Source organism: Taudactylus pleione, unplaced genomic scaffold, assembly GCF_031769625.1.
Source record: "Taudactylus pleione unplaced genomic scaffold, aTauple2 ptg000086l, whole genome shotgun sequence".
NCBI lineage: Eukaryota > Metazoa > Chordata > Amphibia > Anura > Myobatrachidae > Taudactylus > Taudactylus pleione.
This window is the reverse complement of record NW_028284488.1, coordinates 5,122,636-5,142,120: the sequence shown is the minus strand read 5'-3', so window position 1 is coordinate 5,142,120 and position 19,485 is coordinate 5,122,636. Positions and strand designations below refer to the sequence as shown.

The following is a 19,485-nucleotide window of genomic DNA, read 5'->3' as shown; positions in this document are numbered from 1 at the left end:
GGTGGACATCATGGCATCTAGTCACAAATTCAAGGTTTCACAATTTTTCTATTTTATTTACTTATTTTATGTGAAGTCCAGAGACCCACTGGCTTTTGCGTTGGATGCCACAACAGTTCCATGGAGCTTCCGTCTAACATATCTCTTTTTCAATTAACCAACTTGGTTGCCGGTTTATGCATGTGTTCCTCGACAGTGCAGATTTCGGCTCTGTCCATTTATTTCCAACGGCGTCTGGCCATGCTACTGGAGGTTCGGACCTTGCAGAGTGTATTATGGGTTCAACCTCTGTTTTGTCCGCCGGTGGATCTGTGGGATCTTAACCTGGTCCTCTTGGCTCCCTTTGAGCCCCTGGATTCGGCGGACCTTAAATTTGTGTTTTGACCTGGTTTTCCTTATGGCCATTGCCTCAGCTCGGTGTGTTTCTGAGTTGGGGGCTTTGTCTTGCAGGCCGCCTTTTCAGATCTTCCATGCTGATTGGTCCGGGTGTAGTAGGTATTATCGCTGGCCATGGCCGGCAGTTCAAATCCCGACAGCAGCAGCCCGGCAAGGGTGAAGATCCCGATCGCCCCTAAGGTAAGTATCGCTAACCTGATTCTACCCCCTAACCCTCGCTTAGGGGTGCCTAACCCTAACCTCCTCCCCTTCCCCTAGCCTAAACCTAACCCTGTCCCCGCGGGAGCCGACCCAAACCCCCCCCCCTCCCCCACCGTGCGGTTGTCCGCGCCCGGCTTACCTTTGTTCGGTATGCCGGGCGTCGGTCTTCCGGCGTTTGGTTAATGACAGGCATCAAGTTTTCAACGCATGTCATTAGTAACACGCCGGGATTAGTCTGGAAGCCGGCGTTCGGCATTTAGACCGTCTGCTTCCAGACTACATCCCGTTTCAACCAAAGGTTGTTTCAGCTTTCCACTTGAACCAAGTCAGCCTGAGTGTTCCCTCCCCTGGGGGTGGCTGTTGAAAGTCCCATGGTCCAGTGTCCCCCAGCAGATTAGAAAGAGAAAAGAAGATTTTGGGGTACTTGCCATTGAATCCTTTTCTCTGATTCATGCTGGGGAAGACTGCGTTCACTCCCTCGCAATCAGTCGTGCGGGGTTTATGTGGACCGCCGTTTTCCGGTGATTCTGTTTGTTTTTAACAGTTTAACTTGGTTACTGCTTCTCCTTTCCTGGTTGTACTGCCGGCTGGAAGTTGCAGAGTGGATAAGCTCAGGCATCTTAATGTCACAATTTTAGTTAATTGACAACTCCTGTGGACCCCATCGCAACCCCATGGCCCAGTGTTCCCCAGCGTGAATCGGAGAAAAGCATTCAATGGTAAGTACCCAAACTCCTCTTACCTTTTAGAGGCACAAGCATTGCTGAAGGTAATTTGGGTACATATGCCAGTGCTGGGACACTGCTAAATAGATTGGTGTAATGCCCCCACCCCAGAGACCCCACCATTCAAAGTACAATTGTTGTGAAGAAAGGAGAATTAATATGGGGTTCATTTAAAGTGCAAAATGAAGAGGACATTTACATACATTCAAGTACATGAACTGTTTGTAGACTACAGTTTTTGTTTTGTTTTTTTCTCTGATGTCCAAGAAGTCCCGTGCATCACGCAGCGTTTAAAACAAATTCTAGAGGGAACCGTTTACTCTAGTGAATTTTTTTTTTCTGGTGTATATTTTCTACCAACGAAGTATTTAAGTATTGGACAAAAGAAAAAATTGTGGACTTGACACAGGTCATGTACTTGAATGTATGTAAATGTCACATAGAGAATCAACCAAAAGCTATTTATTTCCTTTTTGCAAACTCATACATAGTACTGTTCTGCTGTGCTATGTAATTTCAACCAAGGGTTGAATCTACTGTGTAAATATCTGCGCAGTGCATGCTACTCTTGTAGTTGAGGTACTCTATCTAATTTTAAGTGTTTCCTACATTACATATATCAAATCACATATGAAAGTAATTGGAAATGTGTATTTTTCTCCCCTACAGATATGGGCGAGAATTGCAATGAATCGTCAGCTTTTGGACCACATGGATTCATGGACAGAGAAATTTCGGAATGTATGTTTTTCTTTTTCTCTTTTAAAGTTTCAAAACTGCTATCTTGGCTATATACAGTTGTGTACTCCATCTTCTTTGCTGCAGTTGCGCCAAGCAGCCACTCGTGGCGCACCTGGTCCCAGAAGACTGCTAGGGCCGGTCATCGTGTCGGAGGTTTGTTTTTTGCTGAAAATGCGTTCGTCATAATTCGTCTAGGACGACCAGGAGACTGTGCTGATTAATTTGACTGTGTGTGACTGAATCTCTCAGTCAGCAGTGTTCGCACTGAGCAAAAAATTTGTGGGTCCCAGGGACCCCTCACTTTAAAAGATTGGGGTCCTACACCACTTTTTCTGGGTCCCGTCACATATTATTGGGGTTGAGGACAGGCAGGAGTTGAAACAGTGCTGGGGGGTATGTAGCAGTCAGGGTAGATGGGGTTGGGGTAAAGGCAGGGAGAAGTTGGGGTAGAGCTGCAGTTAGAGGGGAGTAAGGGCAGGGAGGGCTGGGGCCAGGGAGGGGTAAATGCACAGAGTTGTTGAGACAGTGCTGGGGGGCAAGGAGAAGGTTAGGGACAGGCAGTGTAGGGAGGGGGCAAGGGTAGATAGCAGCTAGGACAGCACTGGGGCTAGTGTGAGGGCAAGTGTAGATAGCAGTATGGGAGGTAGAGGGGGGAAAGAGTTGTTAGCAGCTAGGGCAGTACTGGGGACAAGGAAGAGGCAAGGGGGCAGGCAATACTGGGGTTAGGGTGGGGTAAGGGAAAATAACTAGGGCAGTACTAGGGGGCAAGGAGGGGTTAGGGGAAAGTAATACTGGGGGCATTACTTGGATTAGGGAGGGGTTAGCATTGCAGCTGGGGCAGAACTGAGGGTAGGGAGGGGGTAAGGATAGACAGCACATGGGGTACAATTGATGCAATTATCAGTCCTCTGAATGCACCCTCCTACTGCCCCTATGTAGGAATGGTACCTTAAGTAGCTGCTCTCGGGCAGTATCTTCTTATCCACAATGTCTGGCTGGGTGCAGCGATATGGCGGGGTGTCTGACGCGCGGGGATTGGCCGGAGGGGACGCCGCATGGGGATTGGACGGTGAGACGGCCGCAGCACGCACAGCGCCAGCGCGTCCTGCGGGACCTGATCAGTTATTAAAACTGGGTCCCCAGGTTGCTGTAGCGCGTAATAACGCACTATAGCGCGTATTTTTCTAACCCTGGTCAGCATTTGAGGTGCTATGAAGCAATGGTCTCAGCTTTTTTCCACAGTTCTGTGTACATGCTCAGTCGCACACAGATATACAAGTGTCACATCACATATCAAATTAAGCCGCACAGTCTCCTGGTGCGTCCATTTTCTGCAAAAAAAGACTCCCAACGCTAGCAAATTGCATGGGACCTGGCAGCTCACTCACGCCAGCCGTTTCTTCTTCAGGGTCCACAGGATTGACCTTGGGGTATAGCTGGATCTGGATCCACGGGCACCACGCAGTTAAAGCTTTAGCTCCCGGGATGCACTGGGTCCATCCTCAATACCCCGAGCCACAGGCACCTCAGTTTAAGTTGGTACCCGGCCGTAGTCGGGTCACCGTTAGCGCAGGGGGTCTGATTAGCAGCCCCTAAGCTTATTTTATTGTAAGAGGGTTTTTTTTACATTTTATTTCTTTTTTAACTCTTCAGAGCAGCAGCTTCGGACTGTCCATTGGATGTCCAAGTTGCCACTCCTACATCCCAGAGTCTGTACTAGCCGGACTCTGGGGGAATCCCATGACTGCTGCCGGTCGCCAGGGAACAGGTAAGACGCAGGGAACAGTCTCCTGCCTCCGGTCTCTGCAGACAGACCGGAGGCACTAGCAGTGGTGGGCTCCCCCTCTCCGGAGGCATACCCCGCGTGTCCATTAGATCAACAGGGGGTTATGCCGGCAGCGGGAGCCGGTGTGCTGGGGGTTAATTGCTAGCCAGGGGAGGCAGCCTTCCTTGTCTAGCGGCTCCTCAGCTCAGCGTGCCTTTTCCGCTCGGGTCTGGCGTCTCTGAGCTGCTTCCTCCTTCGGCCACTCCTCCTCTGAGGTCTCCGGCGGCCATCTTACTCTCTCGGGAACCGTGTGGACCGGTCCCCCTGTGTACCTCTCCCCTGCTAGGACAGCGTACACAGCACTATATCCCTCCCAGACACCGAATCTGGGCAGGTTGATTGTAGTGACAAGGTGCAGTGAGTATTAACTTCTGCATTGTATGTGACTTTTGCTAGTGCTGACTGTGCTTTATTTCAAAATACTGTCAGGCTATACCTATCCCTTTCCTTCTCCTACGGGAATCTGTATGATATCCCGGCTGCCGGATGGCCGGGAATTCGAATCCCGGCAGCGGCAGCCCGACAGCGCTGGAAATCCCGATCGTCCTAAGGTAAGTATCTACTTACCTAACCCTAACCCTCCTTAGGGGTGCCTAACCCTAACCTCCCCCCCTGTATCTAACCCTAATCCCCCCTCTAAGTGCCTAAACCTAACCCCCCCCCCCCCTTCCCCGCTGCCTAACCCTAAGTCCCCCCTGGGAATGCCTAACCCTCCCTCCCCCTAGCCTAACACTCCCGGGGGGGTGCCTAACCCTAAGTCCCCCCCCGGGTGCCCTAAACCTAACCCTCCCCTGCGCGGCTGTCCGCTCGCGGCGCCCGGCATCCGCTCGATCGGGATGCCGGGCGCCTGTCTCCCGCCGTCGGGGAAATGAGCGGCGTCTAGATATAGACGCCGGGCATTTATTCCACGGCGGGATAAAGCAGTCGGGAAGCAGTCGTAGGAGGAATTGTATACCCTCCTATGGCCCTGGCAGGTATGTGTGGGAAGGATTTTTCTTGGATCTCACTTATATAAATTCATGTGTGTGTATGTATATATGTAGATATATATGAGTGTGTGTATGTATGTATATATATATATATATATATATATATATATATCTATATCTCTCATCCACACCGGCGGCACTCAGGTACATAAAAGCGTCTCAACACAGGGGTATATACCAACGTTTCGGAGCCATTTATTGCTCCATCATCACCTTGATGATGGAGCAATAAATGGCTCCGAAACGTTGGTATATACCCCTGTGTTGAGATGCCTTTATGTACCTAAGTGCCGCCGGTGTGGATGATATATTGGGACCTTCTCGAGTTGGTCTCTGACGGAGGGCACCAGGGCCTTTTTTGGTGTGTAGTGCTGGGAGTGCCACTCGATATGGAATATATATATATATATATATATATATATATATATATATATATATATATATATATATATATATATATATATATATATATATAATTCTCTCTCACGTCTGACGAGGAATTTGAGTGCTCTGCGGCTCCCACTCTGTTCTCCTGCAGACGCTGCATCACGGGGATAAATAAGGAGGATTTATCACAGGATGTGCTGTGTGAGGTGCCATCAGTTACCTGGTCCCTCTAACCCCCAAATTCGGGACAGGACCCTCCTTGGTCGGTGTTTTCTCAGGTGCTGGCATCCATCGCGGACCGTCTGGCAGTCCCGGCTGCTCTCCTCCATATGGGGTTACCCCAACCCTTCTCAGGGTATACCGCAATTATTGCAGTCTTCCCCTGGGCCTCAGACTGTTAGCCCATATACGGGGTTACCTATATATATATATTCAGTCTCCTCCAGTAACGCAGCAGTCCGTCATTCCCTTTCAGGAACTCCCTCAGGCAGGTCAACCACCTCGGGTGGATGTGTTCTCCAGTTCAGTCCAGAGTTTGGCGGCTTCATCTTCAGCCTTTCAAACTATGCTACGGAATGACAAGCCTCAGAAGGCGTCTAAACGCCCTGTTATGTCGTCCCAGTCTACGCAACTGTCAGACTCTGATGCGTCCTCGGATGGTGGGGAATTGCCTGAGGACTCTGACTCGGATTCCCCTGTCCAGGAAGTGGAAACTAAATATTCCATAAATATGCCAGGCATTGGTAAAGGCGGTGCGATCCATTCTTGATATAGAGGATGACGCACCGGCCTATAAATTCAAATACCTTAATATCAAGCAGAGGAAAAACAGCTGAAGTCACTTTTGCCTATCTGACCAACTGACTGACTGATCATATGGCGGAAGCCTGGCAGTCACCTAGTAAAAGGTTCCAGCCGCAGAAACGTTCTAGTTATCCATATCCTGCAAGTTATTGCAAAAAGTTTGAAACTCCGCCTGCGGTGGATTCTCATGTTACTCACTTAATCAAGAGTTCTACCTTGCCTATGCCTTCCATATCATCCCTAAAGGATCCCACAGACAGGAAGGTAGAGACTTGTTTAAAATCAATCTATTCTCTCTCTCAGGGGCGGTGGCCCGTCCGTCCATGGCCATCTCTTGGGTGGCTACAGCCATTGAGAGCTGGGCCAATGTGCTGGAAGGTACCTTTCCTGAGGAAGCTCCGGAGGTTCAGAGAGCTTTAGTGGGACAGATGAGAGATGCCGCTTCCTATATTGGCGAATCGGCTTTGGATGCCAGTCTTCTGACTTCCAGAGTATCAGCTGCAGCTGTGTCTGCTCGCCGGTCTTTGTGGCTACGTTCTTGGAGAGCGGATGCAGATTCCAAGAAAGGCCTGGATGCCTTACCCTTTAATGGGAAGATATTGTTTGGCCCAGACCTGGACAAAATTGGAGATACCCTGGCAAAGTCTAAGTCACCTTTTCTACCATCGACCTCTGCTTTTCGGTCCTTTCAAACTCAAGGGAAGTCCAAAGGTCAGTCCTTCCCGAGGCAGTCGGCAACCAAGGCCACCCCTAAACCAAAGAAGCAGGCCTGGAGTGCTAGACACCCTGCTTCCAAGCCAGAGGATAAACCTTCAGATGGGACGGGCCTCCCTCTGGGGGATCGCAGAGTGGGAGGCCGACTTCTTCAATTCACTATGCTGCAGGCGCATAAGCCTGCCTCCGCCAGGATTTACCACAGAGTATGGCACACTTATTTTCAGTGGTTTGAGTCAAGAAACTACGATCCTCAGGTGTTTTCGTGTTTCTAGGATGTTGGTGTTCCTTCAGTCTGGTTTGGACCTAGGCTTACGCCTAGCTTCTTTGAAAGTTCATGTGTTTGCACTATCTGTGTGGTTCCAGTGTAGGGATAGCACCTTTTTCCAGGGTGTTCTCAGGATTCAGCCTCCCTTTGTTCCCCCAGTGGCTCCTTGGGATTTGGTGGTAGTGCTTCGGGCCCTCCAGGGTCCTCAGTTCGAACCGCTAGAGTCTGTGGAACTCAAGTGGTTGACTGTTAAGACTATTTTTCTCCTGGCGATTGCTTCGGCCAGGAGGGTGTCCGAATTGGGGGCGCTTTCCTGTCGTCCTCCCTTTCTGATATTTCACCAGGACAGGGCTGTGCTTTGCACTCGTCCAGGTTTTCTTCCTAAGGTGGTTTCTAAATTCCACACTATCAGGAAATTGTTGTGCCGGCCTTTCAGTCTCCTGACCTCTAGGTTGGTGAGGCCTCCTCGGATGTGGTCCGGGCTCTCCGAATTTATGTGCACCGGACTAGTTCCATTTGGAAGTCTGATTCCTTATTCGTCCTCTTTGGATTTCACAGCAGGGGTTGGCCTGCCAACAAGCAAACTGTGGCTAGATGGCTTAGTTTGGCTATTTCTGAGGCTTATACTCAGGAGGGCTTGCCTGTTCCAGCCTCTGTTAAGGGTTATTCGACTCTGTCTATGGGCAGCTGGCCGTGGCGCCTTGGCTGTTCAGCTGTGTAAGGCGTCACGTGGTCTTCCATCCAGACCTTTCTGATGTTCTATGCTTTTGACACCTTCGCCTCTCAGGCTGCTTCCTTCGGGCGCCGGATTCTCCTTTCAGCTCAGGAGCATCCCCACCCTTAGTTGGACTGCTTTGGGACATCCCCAAGATCAACCCTGTGGACCCCTATGGACCCTAAAGAAGAAAATGAGAGCTGTGGTAAGAACTTACTTTTGTTATCTTTCTTTGAAGTCCATAAGGTCCACAGGGCACCCGTCCTGATGCACCTGGCTTCATATGGGCTGTGTGGCTGGTCACCGGTTTTCTCCCTTTCTGTGAGTATGGTTCTTTCGTGTTCCAGTCTTCCTTCTCTCTGTTTTCCTTTTCCTCCATCGGCCTTGGGTGCTTACCAACTGAGGTGCCTGCCTGCGGCTCGGGGGCGGGCTATAGAGGAGGATGGCCCAGTGCATCTTGGGAGCTAAAGCTTTAACTGTGTGGTGCCCGTGGATCCAGATCCAGGTATACCCCAAGGTCAACCCTGTGGACCCTATGAACTTCGAAGAAAGAGAGATAACAAAGGTAAGTTCTTACCATATCTCTCATTATCGCGCTGCATGGTGTATTGAGGCTAGATGAGCAAGGACTCCTCTATCAGCCAAAACTTTAAAATATGTTTCGCCTACACAAGTGACAGTTGGCATAACATTTATTTATGTTTTAGTGGATTAATGAAACCATTCTGGTGCCTTTGGTTCAAGAGATGGAGACTGTGAACATGCAGATGAGGAGGCTAGGATGTCCTGAGTTACAAATAGGAGGTAAGCACTTAAAAAAATAAACACAACTTTGCTACTCAAAGAGAAAAATATAAAAATTATTTAAGTTTTCTTGAAATACCCATTAAAAAAATGTTATATTAGTTTTCATAATTTAGACCTTACTTTCAATTCATTTGAATATCAAAAACAGAGGGCACATGTTTTAACATATTTTCTTAGCATAAATACAGATCTAATTAACACTAGTGTTTGCCCGCAGCTTCGCTCGCGTCGATGTTTGTTATTGGTTAGCGGAACTAATTTTACAAAGACGGTAGTGGCATCTAATATTGTGCTGTATATTTTATAATGTAGACATTGATCACAAAATGTCTTTGTAAACACTATTTGCAGTTTTTCCTTCAGGGATTAACACAAAAAAGGATGCTACTAACTCATAAACAAGCTTGTAGATCCCAAAACTGTTGCTACTTAACCTACAGTAACACTGGAAGGTTGCAAGTAACTTGCAGCGACTGATATGTAGTATTTGTCTTGGTTTGCAATCTATTTAATTGACATGTATACTACAACGTCATGAGTCAAGATAAGCTGCCTGATTAGTGTATATGTAAATGTGTGTGTGTGTGTGTGTGTGTGTGTGTGTGTGTGTGTGTGTATATAATATATATATTTCAATTAGTTTCGCACCCTCAATACTTTTCCGCCGGACGCACTTTTCGCCTACATCGCGTGTTTTGGCCGTGGAAACTTATCGGGCGCGCCCCTGCTATTCGCCCTATTCCATTCCGAAAGATGCGAAAACGTGTCCCGGCAAAACTCAAACAGGCCAAAAGTCTGAATTGGAGAAACAATCCAGAACCCCCCAAAAAGATACACTAACATTGGGGATCAATGTAGATGTCCACGAATAGCCCTACTGAAGCTATTTGGGGTACTTAAGTAGTGTCAATTGTCTATAATTAGCGCCTTTATACAAGTGGTGAAGAATAGTATTAAGCAGTATTTTTTTTGAGAAAATAAGTTGTGCTGTCAAATTTGGGCTACATGAAAATGGGTGCAAGCATAGCTTAAAGTCGCTAAAGTGAATTTTTAAAAAACGTACCTAAAGCAAGCACCTGCAATCAAAAAAAACACCTCACCCCATACTTGCAGACCGCCCAAAAGTCTATTTCGCTAGTTTAAAAGTTTGTACCCCCACTTTGTACTTTTTCACCCCCCTTTTCAAAGTGCTTTTTTGGGGTGTTACTCTTTATCAGTTATCCTTTTGGGGGGCTGTCCCAAGGGTGCAGAGTGGTTTCCCCACCTTTGCACCCCAAAATAGCTATTTTGCACTTTTTTTTTCTCTACCTAGTCAAAGGCAACTCTTTTTCGCCCATTGCATTGCGTTTTCGCGTACTGGTGCGTCGGCGCAGGTAGGAGTCGCGGTACATTCGTCATGATCGGCGCCTGGTACCGCTAGATTCTGAAGTTCAAAAACGAAGGTAAATCATAAAAATAAAAAGCCTGGGACTGCCTAGGCAGTCCCGCTGTATAACAGGTGTGACTGGTCTTGCCGTGCACAAACAAAAAAGTGAATGTCGGGAGGCGGGGTATAAGGGAAGGAGGACCAGTGCATGCTGGGAGCTTCAAAGCTGTAGCTGTTTGGTACATTGGATCGCTCCAACTACATGCCCCAAGGTACTTTCTGTGGACCTCGAAGAAAGAGTTAACAAAAGTATGTTATACCATAACTCTTCTTTTCGATGTTCATTTTTGATGAAAATAATTCTGGTGATTTATAAGTGAATTGCATTTTTATGTGTTTATTAAATTGTATAAAAAATGTTGAATCTTGGCTGTATGTTCATTTTTTAAATTGTGCTACCAGCGCAGCAACGGTTAGAGGGTGGTTCACTTGTGGATACACTCTCCTGACAATTACCGTATATACTCGAGTATATGCCGAGTTTTTCAGCACATTTTTTGTGCTGAAAAAGCCCCCCCTCGGCTTATACTCGAGTCATGCCCGCATGTCTCTGTGACACAGCTGCACCGCATGTGTAGCGCTGACTGGACGGAGTTCGGTCAGCACTACACACTGACAAACACACAGCCGGCAACGGCAGCTGTGTGTTTGTTGTAATCAGCAGCCGATGAGAGTCTGTCAGACTCTCATCGGCGGCTGCTGCTCCCACTGCGGGAGCCATCTTCCGGCTCCCGTCTCTCCCATAATGCAAAGCGGCGGAGGAGCCAGAAGCAGCGTCGGACCAGATGCGGGGTTTCAGGTGTGTTTTTTTTTTTTTTATTACATCTCTCTACTGGGGCGGGGCTACTACTGGGGGCAGTACCAGGGGGGATTACTACTGGGGGCACTACCAGGGGGGGATTGCTACTGGGGGCACTACCAGGGGGGGATATTGCTACTGGGGGCACTACCAGGAAGGGGTATTACTACTGGGGGCACTACCAGGGGGGTATTACTACTGGGGGCACTACCAGAGGAGGAATATTGCTACTGGGGGCACTACCAGGGGGGCGTATTACTACTGGGGGCACTACCAGGGGGTGGTATTACTACTGGGGGCACTACCAGAGGGGGAATATTACTACTGGGGGCAGTACCAGGGGGGGGGGGATTACCACTGGGGCAGTACCAGGGTAGAATATTGCTACTGGGGGCGGTACCAGGGTGGAATATTGCTGCTGGGGGCACTACCAGGGGGGTGGGTATTACTACTGGGGGCAGTACCAGGGGATGGATTACTACCAGTAGCTGCTGCATTTCCCACCCTAGGCTTATACTCGAGTCAATAAGTTTTCCCAGGTTTTTTTGTGGTAAAATTAGGTACCTCGGCTTATATTCTGGTCGACTATTACTCGAGTATATACAGTAGTTAAATTTTTGGTGAGGATGCAAATCACCACAGCTTACACTGTTATTGTGTTATACTAATTAAGCTATCCAGCGCAGAATTTTTTTTCCCATTTATTTATTCGTTTATTTTCTTGTGAAATATTAAAGGAAGCCTGGTTCAAACCTGCTTCAAGTTTTCAGATTCCAAAAAAATTTAAGTGTCTTTATCCGTTTTTTGGAAGAGGATACCAAGCATTGGGAAATTCCACCCATACTGGATGCTCCTATTGCTAGGTTGGTCAGGAATACGGTTATTTCCACAACGCAGTCTGTAACTCTTAAAGATTCTATGGATAGATGAGTGTTTTTTTAAATCTTTATTCACCTTGCCAGGAGTATCGGCGCTGCCAATTCTGGCCACCGTCTGGGTGATGAAGGCTATTGGTCCATGGATAAATCAGATGATTACTGGTTTTCAATCAGGGGATGAATCTGAAGCTAACTCCTTAGCTGATCAGATTTCGGAAGCTCTAACCTATATAGGTGACGCTTTATTAGATACTATTCAGGTACAGTCTCCTATTTCAGCCTTTGAAGACAAAAAAGAAAAAAAAACAGCGCTAGAGTGAAATTACCAATGGGGGACAGTTAAATCATAAAAATCACAAATTTAATACAATATAAGAAGAAAACACATGAATAAATGCATATATAAAAAAGATAAAAATAGGTTATAACCACATATTAGTACCAAAAATGTATGTCTGATTAATCCTTATGGAACCTCCTCCCAAATATAGCAAGGTCATGGGCTGAAAATAGTCAATTAGGACTGACATTTCCCTGTAGGCGAAAGGATTACCGGAGAATGATAGATGAGGGTTAGTGCCACAGTCCTTGGGCACATGCAGTGTCCTATATAGATGAAGATGGGGCTGTCAACCTGCTCCGGAATTGAAGCAAATCGCCAAAGTCAGCAGGTGTGTTAAAGTCCAGGTAAATGATCGCCAATGACAGGAAGGGGTATCTCCAAATGGAATGAATAAGCTCAACGTGTTTCACTGGTAGAGATCCATCCAGATTCCTCAGGAGCATATCACAGACTGATCCAGACAGATATATATATATATATATATATATATATATATATATCTATCTATCTATCTATTAGTTTGTAATTAAGAATATGCGTGGCACATGTGTGGCTCAATTAATCAAATCAATACAATGCATATATATTTAAACGAACAACTGTCCATTAAAGTAATAAAATCTATAAAAATATGATCTGCAATCCTACATGTCACATACTTAATAAGCCCAAAATCACTTGTATATTACCTTATTTCCCATTTGTGGTCGAATATAGGTGTCACGTGACCTAGGTCACATGACACAGAAGTCAGACCAAATAAAAGACAAATAACGATTACCAGAGTTACAGAAATGATCCATTATAAAATCAGGCAACATTTAATCACACAGAGAAACATTGTTAATGTTCCAGACCTATAAAAAATATATTTTATATTCTAGTATTTGTAAAAATCGTCCAGCATATAATAAAAAATATGAACTAAGAAAACTACATATCCCATAAGCACCTAGTACTCTACATTCCAAATCTCCGATCATGTGATCGTCCACATTAATCACATCTAGTTGTCATAGTAACTCTATTGTAGTTCTAATAAAATTCTTGTCAATATATCTCGTATTGGGTAGTAAGGGCTACATGGCCCATACGTTATTAAAACACTTGTTATCAAAATCCGACCATATGATCGTCAATGGAATTACTAGATGTTCCATAAAGGTGTTTTATGCTAACATGATGAAAAGCACATAACCCTGGAGATCCCACATCAGAACTTGGAAAACTCCATATCCCATGAGCCCTCTGTAGCTCTACCCTCCGGTCATGTGATCGTAAGCGTAAATTACATCTAATTGTCATGGTATTTTATTAGAGCGATAAGGGGGTTACCAACAATGTGTCTCATAATCAATACTAAGGGCTACATATCCCAATGATTATATTAACACTTGTAAGCAAAATCCAACTACGTGGTCAAAGAAATGAATGCTCAATGATCCATAAAAATGTTCCATAGAAGCCCGATGAGAACTAGATTACCCAGAGTACCTGATCAGATGCCACTTGATCGGAACTTCTAAGACCAAAATGTGTCTGTACCTAACAATATAAAACTTATAACCCAGGAATGCAATACAGCACCACCAAATGTCAGTAATTACATAAATCAGACATGTGGTATATAATGAAATACATAGTGTGTGACATTAGGTGTTACAACAGACACCCACAAATGGTCACATAATACCTAGGAACTACATTACCCATAAATCCCAAAGTGGCTGGGCATGGTGATCGTCCGACCACGTGATAGTGTTAATGGACACACAGTGATTCTATAGCCGCTTGGTGGAATAGTACGACACTAGATTTCATCACAGATCCCATCAACCCAATGCCTATGTCCCAGTAGTCCAATCGCGTGATCCTGGATATAGAAAGTGATTAATTAAGGACATAGTGTGTCCATGATCTCTAAACTACAAATCCCAGAATATCTGGTGTATAGCTCAAATACCGAATATGCATGCAAGGGCATACACCACTCAATACTAGTATAACAATAAAAAAAATCGTCCATAGGTCAGGTACCCATGGATCTAAGTGTAAAGGAAGTCCGTGAAAATGGTATAACCAATAACAGATGACGTTAAATCCATCACGTCACCACATTCAATTAAATTGCCTCATTGAGGCCATCAGGGAAGAGCGAATTGTATTTTAGCATCCAGAAGATCTCTCTATGGCACAATCTAGTAAATCTATCACCTCCTCGATCAGAAAATGGTATACATTCTAATCCTATGACGGACAGCTGTGTAGGATCCCCGCTATGTTGGTCCACAAAATGGCAGGAAACACTATGTAATACATTCTTGTTGACAATATTCCTCCGGTGTTCCATAAAACGAACCTTGAGGGACCTCGTAGTTCTGCCTATATAATAAAGGCCACATGTACAGGATAATACACAGATGATACATTTGCAATCACAGTTGATAAATGATGCAATCTTATATGTATCTTTACTTATGGGTAAAGAAACTTCTTTAGTGCATCTTGGAATATGAGTTCACATAGTGCAACGTGTTTTGCCACATCTGAAAAAACCTATTGCTTTCGCTGTTAACCAATCTGTCCCTGTTTTATTTTCCCCTCTAAGCGATCTTAAATGGCTAGGAGCTAATATGGTTTTCAAAGTTTAATTTTTTCTAAAGATAATTTCTGGATTAGTGGGAAGAATATCTTTTAATACATTATCTTGTCGTAATAAATGATTGCGCAAAATGATACTCTTGATCTCCCTAAAGCTGTTATTGTATTTACATACAAAGGCTGTCTCTCAGCTTTCTATTTTTGGGGGGCACTGCTTGTGCCCAGGGACTGTGGCATTAACCCACATCTATCATTCTCCGGTAATCCTTTCGCCTAAAGGGAAATTTCAGTCCTAATTGACTATTTTCAGCCCATGACCTTGCTATATTTGGGAGGAGGTTCCATAAGGATTAATCAGACATACATTTTTGGTACTAATATGTGGTTATAACCTATTTTTATCTTTTTTATATATGCATTTATTCATGCATTTTCTTCTTATATTGTATTAAATTTGTGATTTTTATGATTTAACTGTCCATTGGTAATTTCACTCTAGCGCTGTTTTTTTTCTTTTTTTTTTCTTTTTTTTTTTCTTTTTGTCTTCATCTGTCTAAGGGGCTTCTTCTTCCAGCAGCTCTCTGTCAGCGCTTAGGTATTTTTTATTATCAATTGGTTCTATTTCAGCCTTAGCTGTTTCTGCCAGGCTTTCGCTATGGCTTAAAACATGGAAGGCAGACATAGAATCAAAACATGCTTTAGAGGCATTGCCTTTTGAAGGAAGTTCTTTGTTTGGTCCAGAGTTAACCAAAATTATTTCTCAGGTTACAGGAGGAAAAAGTGGAAAAAGTCCTTACCTTCCTGTCTCTACACATAAAACAAAAACTCGTTAATTTCGGTATAAAGGCAGAGTAAGCTTTCAGGCTTTCCGAGGTGCACCTAGGGGTCCCAGAAGAGGGACCTTTAGGGGACAGGGTTGCCCCGGCACCAGTCGGACTGCTGCTAAGCCAGCAGGTAAATCCACATGACTGTCACAGGACTGGGACCTGTCCTCTGGCGGGAGGTCGCTTACTTAAGTTCTGGGAAAATTGAATTCTTTCCAATCGATTTTTGAGTAAGTCGAATAGTCACCAGGGGTTAAATTTTGGATTTGGAGGGTTCTGTTTGAAAAAGATTCTTTTCCAGTCCTCTCCCTGTGGATGGTTGCAGTAAGGTGGCTCTCATGGAGGCAATTTCTGCACTTTTCCGACTCCAAAGTAATTATTCCAGGTCCAGTACTACCGGAAGGCCTGGGGTTCTACTCCAGTATTTTCTTAGTAGACAAACCAGACTAGTCATTCTGTCCCATTCTCAGCCTCAGGCGGTTAAATGCTTGTCTTCACTTGGACAAATTCAAGATTGAGTCAATAAGGTCAGTCATTTGTTCAATGGAAGAAGAGGATTTTCTGGCTTCCATAGACATCAAGGATGCCTACCTCCATATTCATATATGGATAGGTCATCAGCATCTTTTGCAGTTTGCAGCATTTTCAGTTTCAGCATTTTCAGTTTCAGGCCTTGCCATTTGGTTTGGCCAGAGTATTTACAAAGGTTTACTCAGGAGAGGGGGGATAAATTTGTTGGCTTATCTGGACGATTTGTTGCTAAGGGCTCACTCATTAGCTCTATTGCAACAACATCTTCAGATTTACCTTAGGCATGCTCCAGAGAGTCGGCTGGATCGTCAACTTTGTCAAATCAAATTTAATTCCATCTCGGAGGATGGTATTTTTGGGTCTTCTCTTCGACACACTGCCTGTGGCAGAAACACTCTGTAACAAAGATTAAGGATCTGCAATCCTGAATAAGGGCCATATTACAGATTTTTCATATCTTTGTTCTAAGGGCTATGCAGATAATGGAGAGAATGGTAGCTTCATTCGAAGTTGTTGCTGTTGCCAGATTCATGCCTGACCTCCTCAGAACCACTTGCTTCATTGATGGGTAAAACCAGACCCTCAATGAAACAGGCAGATGTTCAGGTGATCACTGCAGACCCGGCAGTCTCTCCGGTGGTGGCTGCAGGATGCAAATCTGAACAAGGGCTGCCAATTGTGAGTAAAAGACTGGACCATTGTCGCCACAGATGCCAGCTTAACAGGTTGGCTGGCAGTGGTTCTGGACAGACACTGACATGGTCTTTGGTCTGCCCAGGAAACCGCTCTTACTATCAATATACTGGAACTGAGGTCAATTCGATATACTGTACATTGATTCAGACTCAATGCTGTCTAAATAATTTACCAGTATAAATCCAATCAGACAATGCCACAGCAGTTGCTTAAGTAAGTTTCTTATATCATTCATTGGGCAGGCAATTGGGTTCCAGTTATTTCAGAAGTTTACATTCCAGTGGTGGACAACTGGGAGGCATACTTCTTAAGGCTCATGGTGCACCAAGGGGAATGGGAATTACACCAGGAGGTGTTTGCAGATATAGTTGCCAGATGGGGATCTCCAGACATGTATCTAATGGCTATTCGTCTCAACAAGAAACTGCCAAGGTATGGATCTCGGTCCTGGGATCCTCAGGCAACTCTGGTGGATGCCATGACAGCGCCTTTGGTGTTCCAGCTGGGTTACATCTTTCCTCCTCTGGTAATGTTAGCAACAGTAATTCAGAGGGTTCGACTGGTGGCACAGCCGGTCATTTCGGTGGCTCCAGACTGGCCGTGCCGTCATTGGTACACAATTCTTCGGACCATTCTGGCAGAAGGTCCGTATGGTCTGCCTCTGCGTCCAGATCTGTTGCTTCAGGGTCCATATCCTGTAGCCCCAATTTGCATCCCTTGGCTTTGATGGCATGGTACTTGAATCCAAAATTTTGAGGGCCAAAGGGTTTTCAGAGTCTGTGGTGAAAACCATGATACAGACTCGCAAACCAGTTCCTTCCCAGATTTGTCATCGGATATGGAAGATATATATTTCTTGGTGTGAACAAAAGTTTAAAATGGAAAGATTCGGAGTGTCTCGTTTCTTGTCCTTTCTACAAGAGGGGTTGGTTAAGGGTCTGAGATTGTCCTCTCTTAAGGGACAAATTTCGGCCTTATCATTCCTGTTTCAAAGGAAATTGGCCACTATTCCAGAAATTCAGACTTTCTTGCAGGTTGTTCTTCATATACAGCCTCCTTATGTCCCACCGGTTCCTCCTTGGGACTTGAATTTAGTTTTGGAGGCACTCTGCAGAATTGCGATATATGTCACTCTGAAGCTTGCTTTTCTCTTGCCCATTGCCTCGGCCAGAAGTGTATATGAATTAGCGGCTCTTTCCTGTAAAGCTCTCTTATTAATGAGAATAGGATAGTGTTACGCACTAAACCTTCCTTTCTGCCAAAGGTGGTATCTGCTTTCCACATTAACCAAGATATTGTTCTTCCAGCTTTCCGCCAGAATGCAGTGACTAGTGAAGCTTTTTCCTTAGCACTGTTGGATGTGGTTCATGCGTTACACATTTACTTGGACTGTACTGCGTTTTTCAGGCGTACGGATTCCCTGTTGTGTTGATTGATGCACCAAAAAGAGGCTGGCCTGCCTCAAAAGGCTCCATTCCTAGATCGGTCACTTCTGCCATTTGGCAGGCATATTTGTCCTCGAATGTGACTGTTCTGACCTCACTCAGCGCGTGCTGTCGGAGCCTCTTGGGTTGTACGGCATAGTGTCTTGGTTGAGCAGCTCTGCAAAGCAGTTATCTGGTCATCCGTACAACAAAATTTTACCGCTTCCATTCATTTGGCGCAAGGGATGCCAGTGTTGGGTGGAAAATTCTTAGTAAGTTTCGATGCTCCTCCCCCTTAATTGGCTTGCTTTGGTATATCACCCAGATGGATGAAAAAAAAAATACGATTTTTAATTACCGTAAAATCTCTTCCTTGGAGTCCATCTGGTGGATGCCAAAGTCCCTCCCCTGTTTGGTTTTCATACTGGACACCAGTTGGTCTCTCTTTCTCAGTTCTTTCCGTGGCTCTCCTCCGGCTTTGTTAAACATTAGACTGGTCTTACGTTGGAAAGGGAGGGATTATATAGGGGATGGGAGCCAGTTTTCAATTAGCTAGTGTCCGACTCCACCCTTCACTATACATAACCCAGATGTAAGGCATCCTACAGATGGACTCCAAGGAAGAGATTTTACAGTAAGTAAAAATCGTATTTTTGGGGGGCCAATAGGTGACTTTGTGTAAAACTGTCAAACTCGCACTGTGGTTGATCAAAAAACCCGGGAGCGAATTCTCGGGAGAACTCACATGCCAGTTTGGTTTTTGCTAGAAATCTCGCACTCTGTTACATCGTGCAAGTTGCGGAAAAAAATGCCAAAAAAAAAAAAGACGAGTTAAAAAATATGCAAAATCCCTCACTCTTACATCTCACCCCATATGCCTATCACCGGTACTCCGTTTCTTAAAAAGTGTGCTTTGTTATATGCCAACACTGAGGTCTCTTTGTGTGTATATGTATGTATGTATGTATGTATGTATGTATATATATGTATGTGTATATGTATGTGTGTGTGTATGTATGTATATATTCTCTCTTCCATATCCAAAATGCTTGGGACCGGGGGTATTTTGGATATCGGAATATTCCGTATTTTGGAATATTTTCATACCATAATTAAATATCTTGATATAGATATATATATATATATATATATATATATATATATATATATATAATATATTAATCTATCGATATATTTCTCTCTCTTTTCTAGAATCTAGCATTAGCAGTTTAAAGCAAGCAGCTCTTGTGAAGGGTCCGCTTATCCCCACATTGAATGTTCTAGTGCAGTATCTGGACATCACACCAAATCAGGAATATCTCTTTGAGCGTATAAAAGGTAACTTATATTTTAAAGATTAGTCTTACCGTCTAAATGCTGCACATTTTTAT

General features: G+C 44.9%; 1 protein-coding gene across 3 annotated transcripts in view; it reads left to right on the top strand.

Annotated features, from left to right (window-relative positions):
• The window catches only part of TMEM209 (transmembrane protein 209), a 98,137-nt gene that overhangs the window by 41,339 nt on the left and 37,313 nt on the right, over window positions 1-19,485 (top strand). For all 3 annotated transcript variants that reach the window (XM_088468683.1, XM_088468684.1, XM_088468685.1), the window contains exons 8-10: window positions 1,992-2,063; window positions 8,473-8,569; window positions 19,307-19,432. In XM_088468683.1, the coding sequence (XP_088324809.1) occupies window positions 1,992-2,063; window positions 8,473-8,569; window positions 19,307-19,432 (295 nt within the window). The remainder of the gene's footprint in view (window positions 1-1,991; window positions 2,064-8,472; window positions 8,570-19,306; window positions 19,433-19,485) is intronic.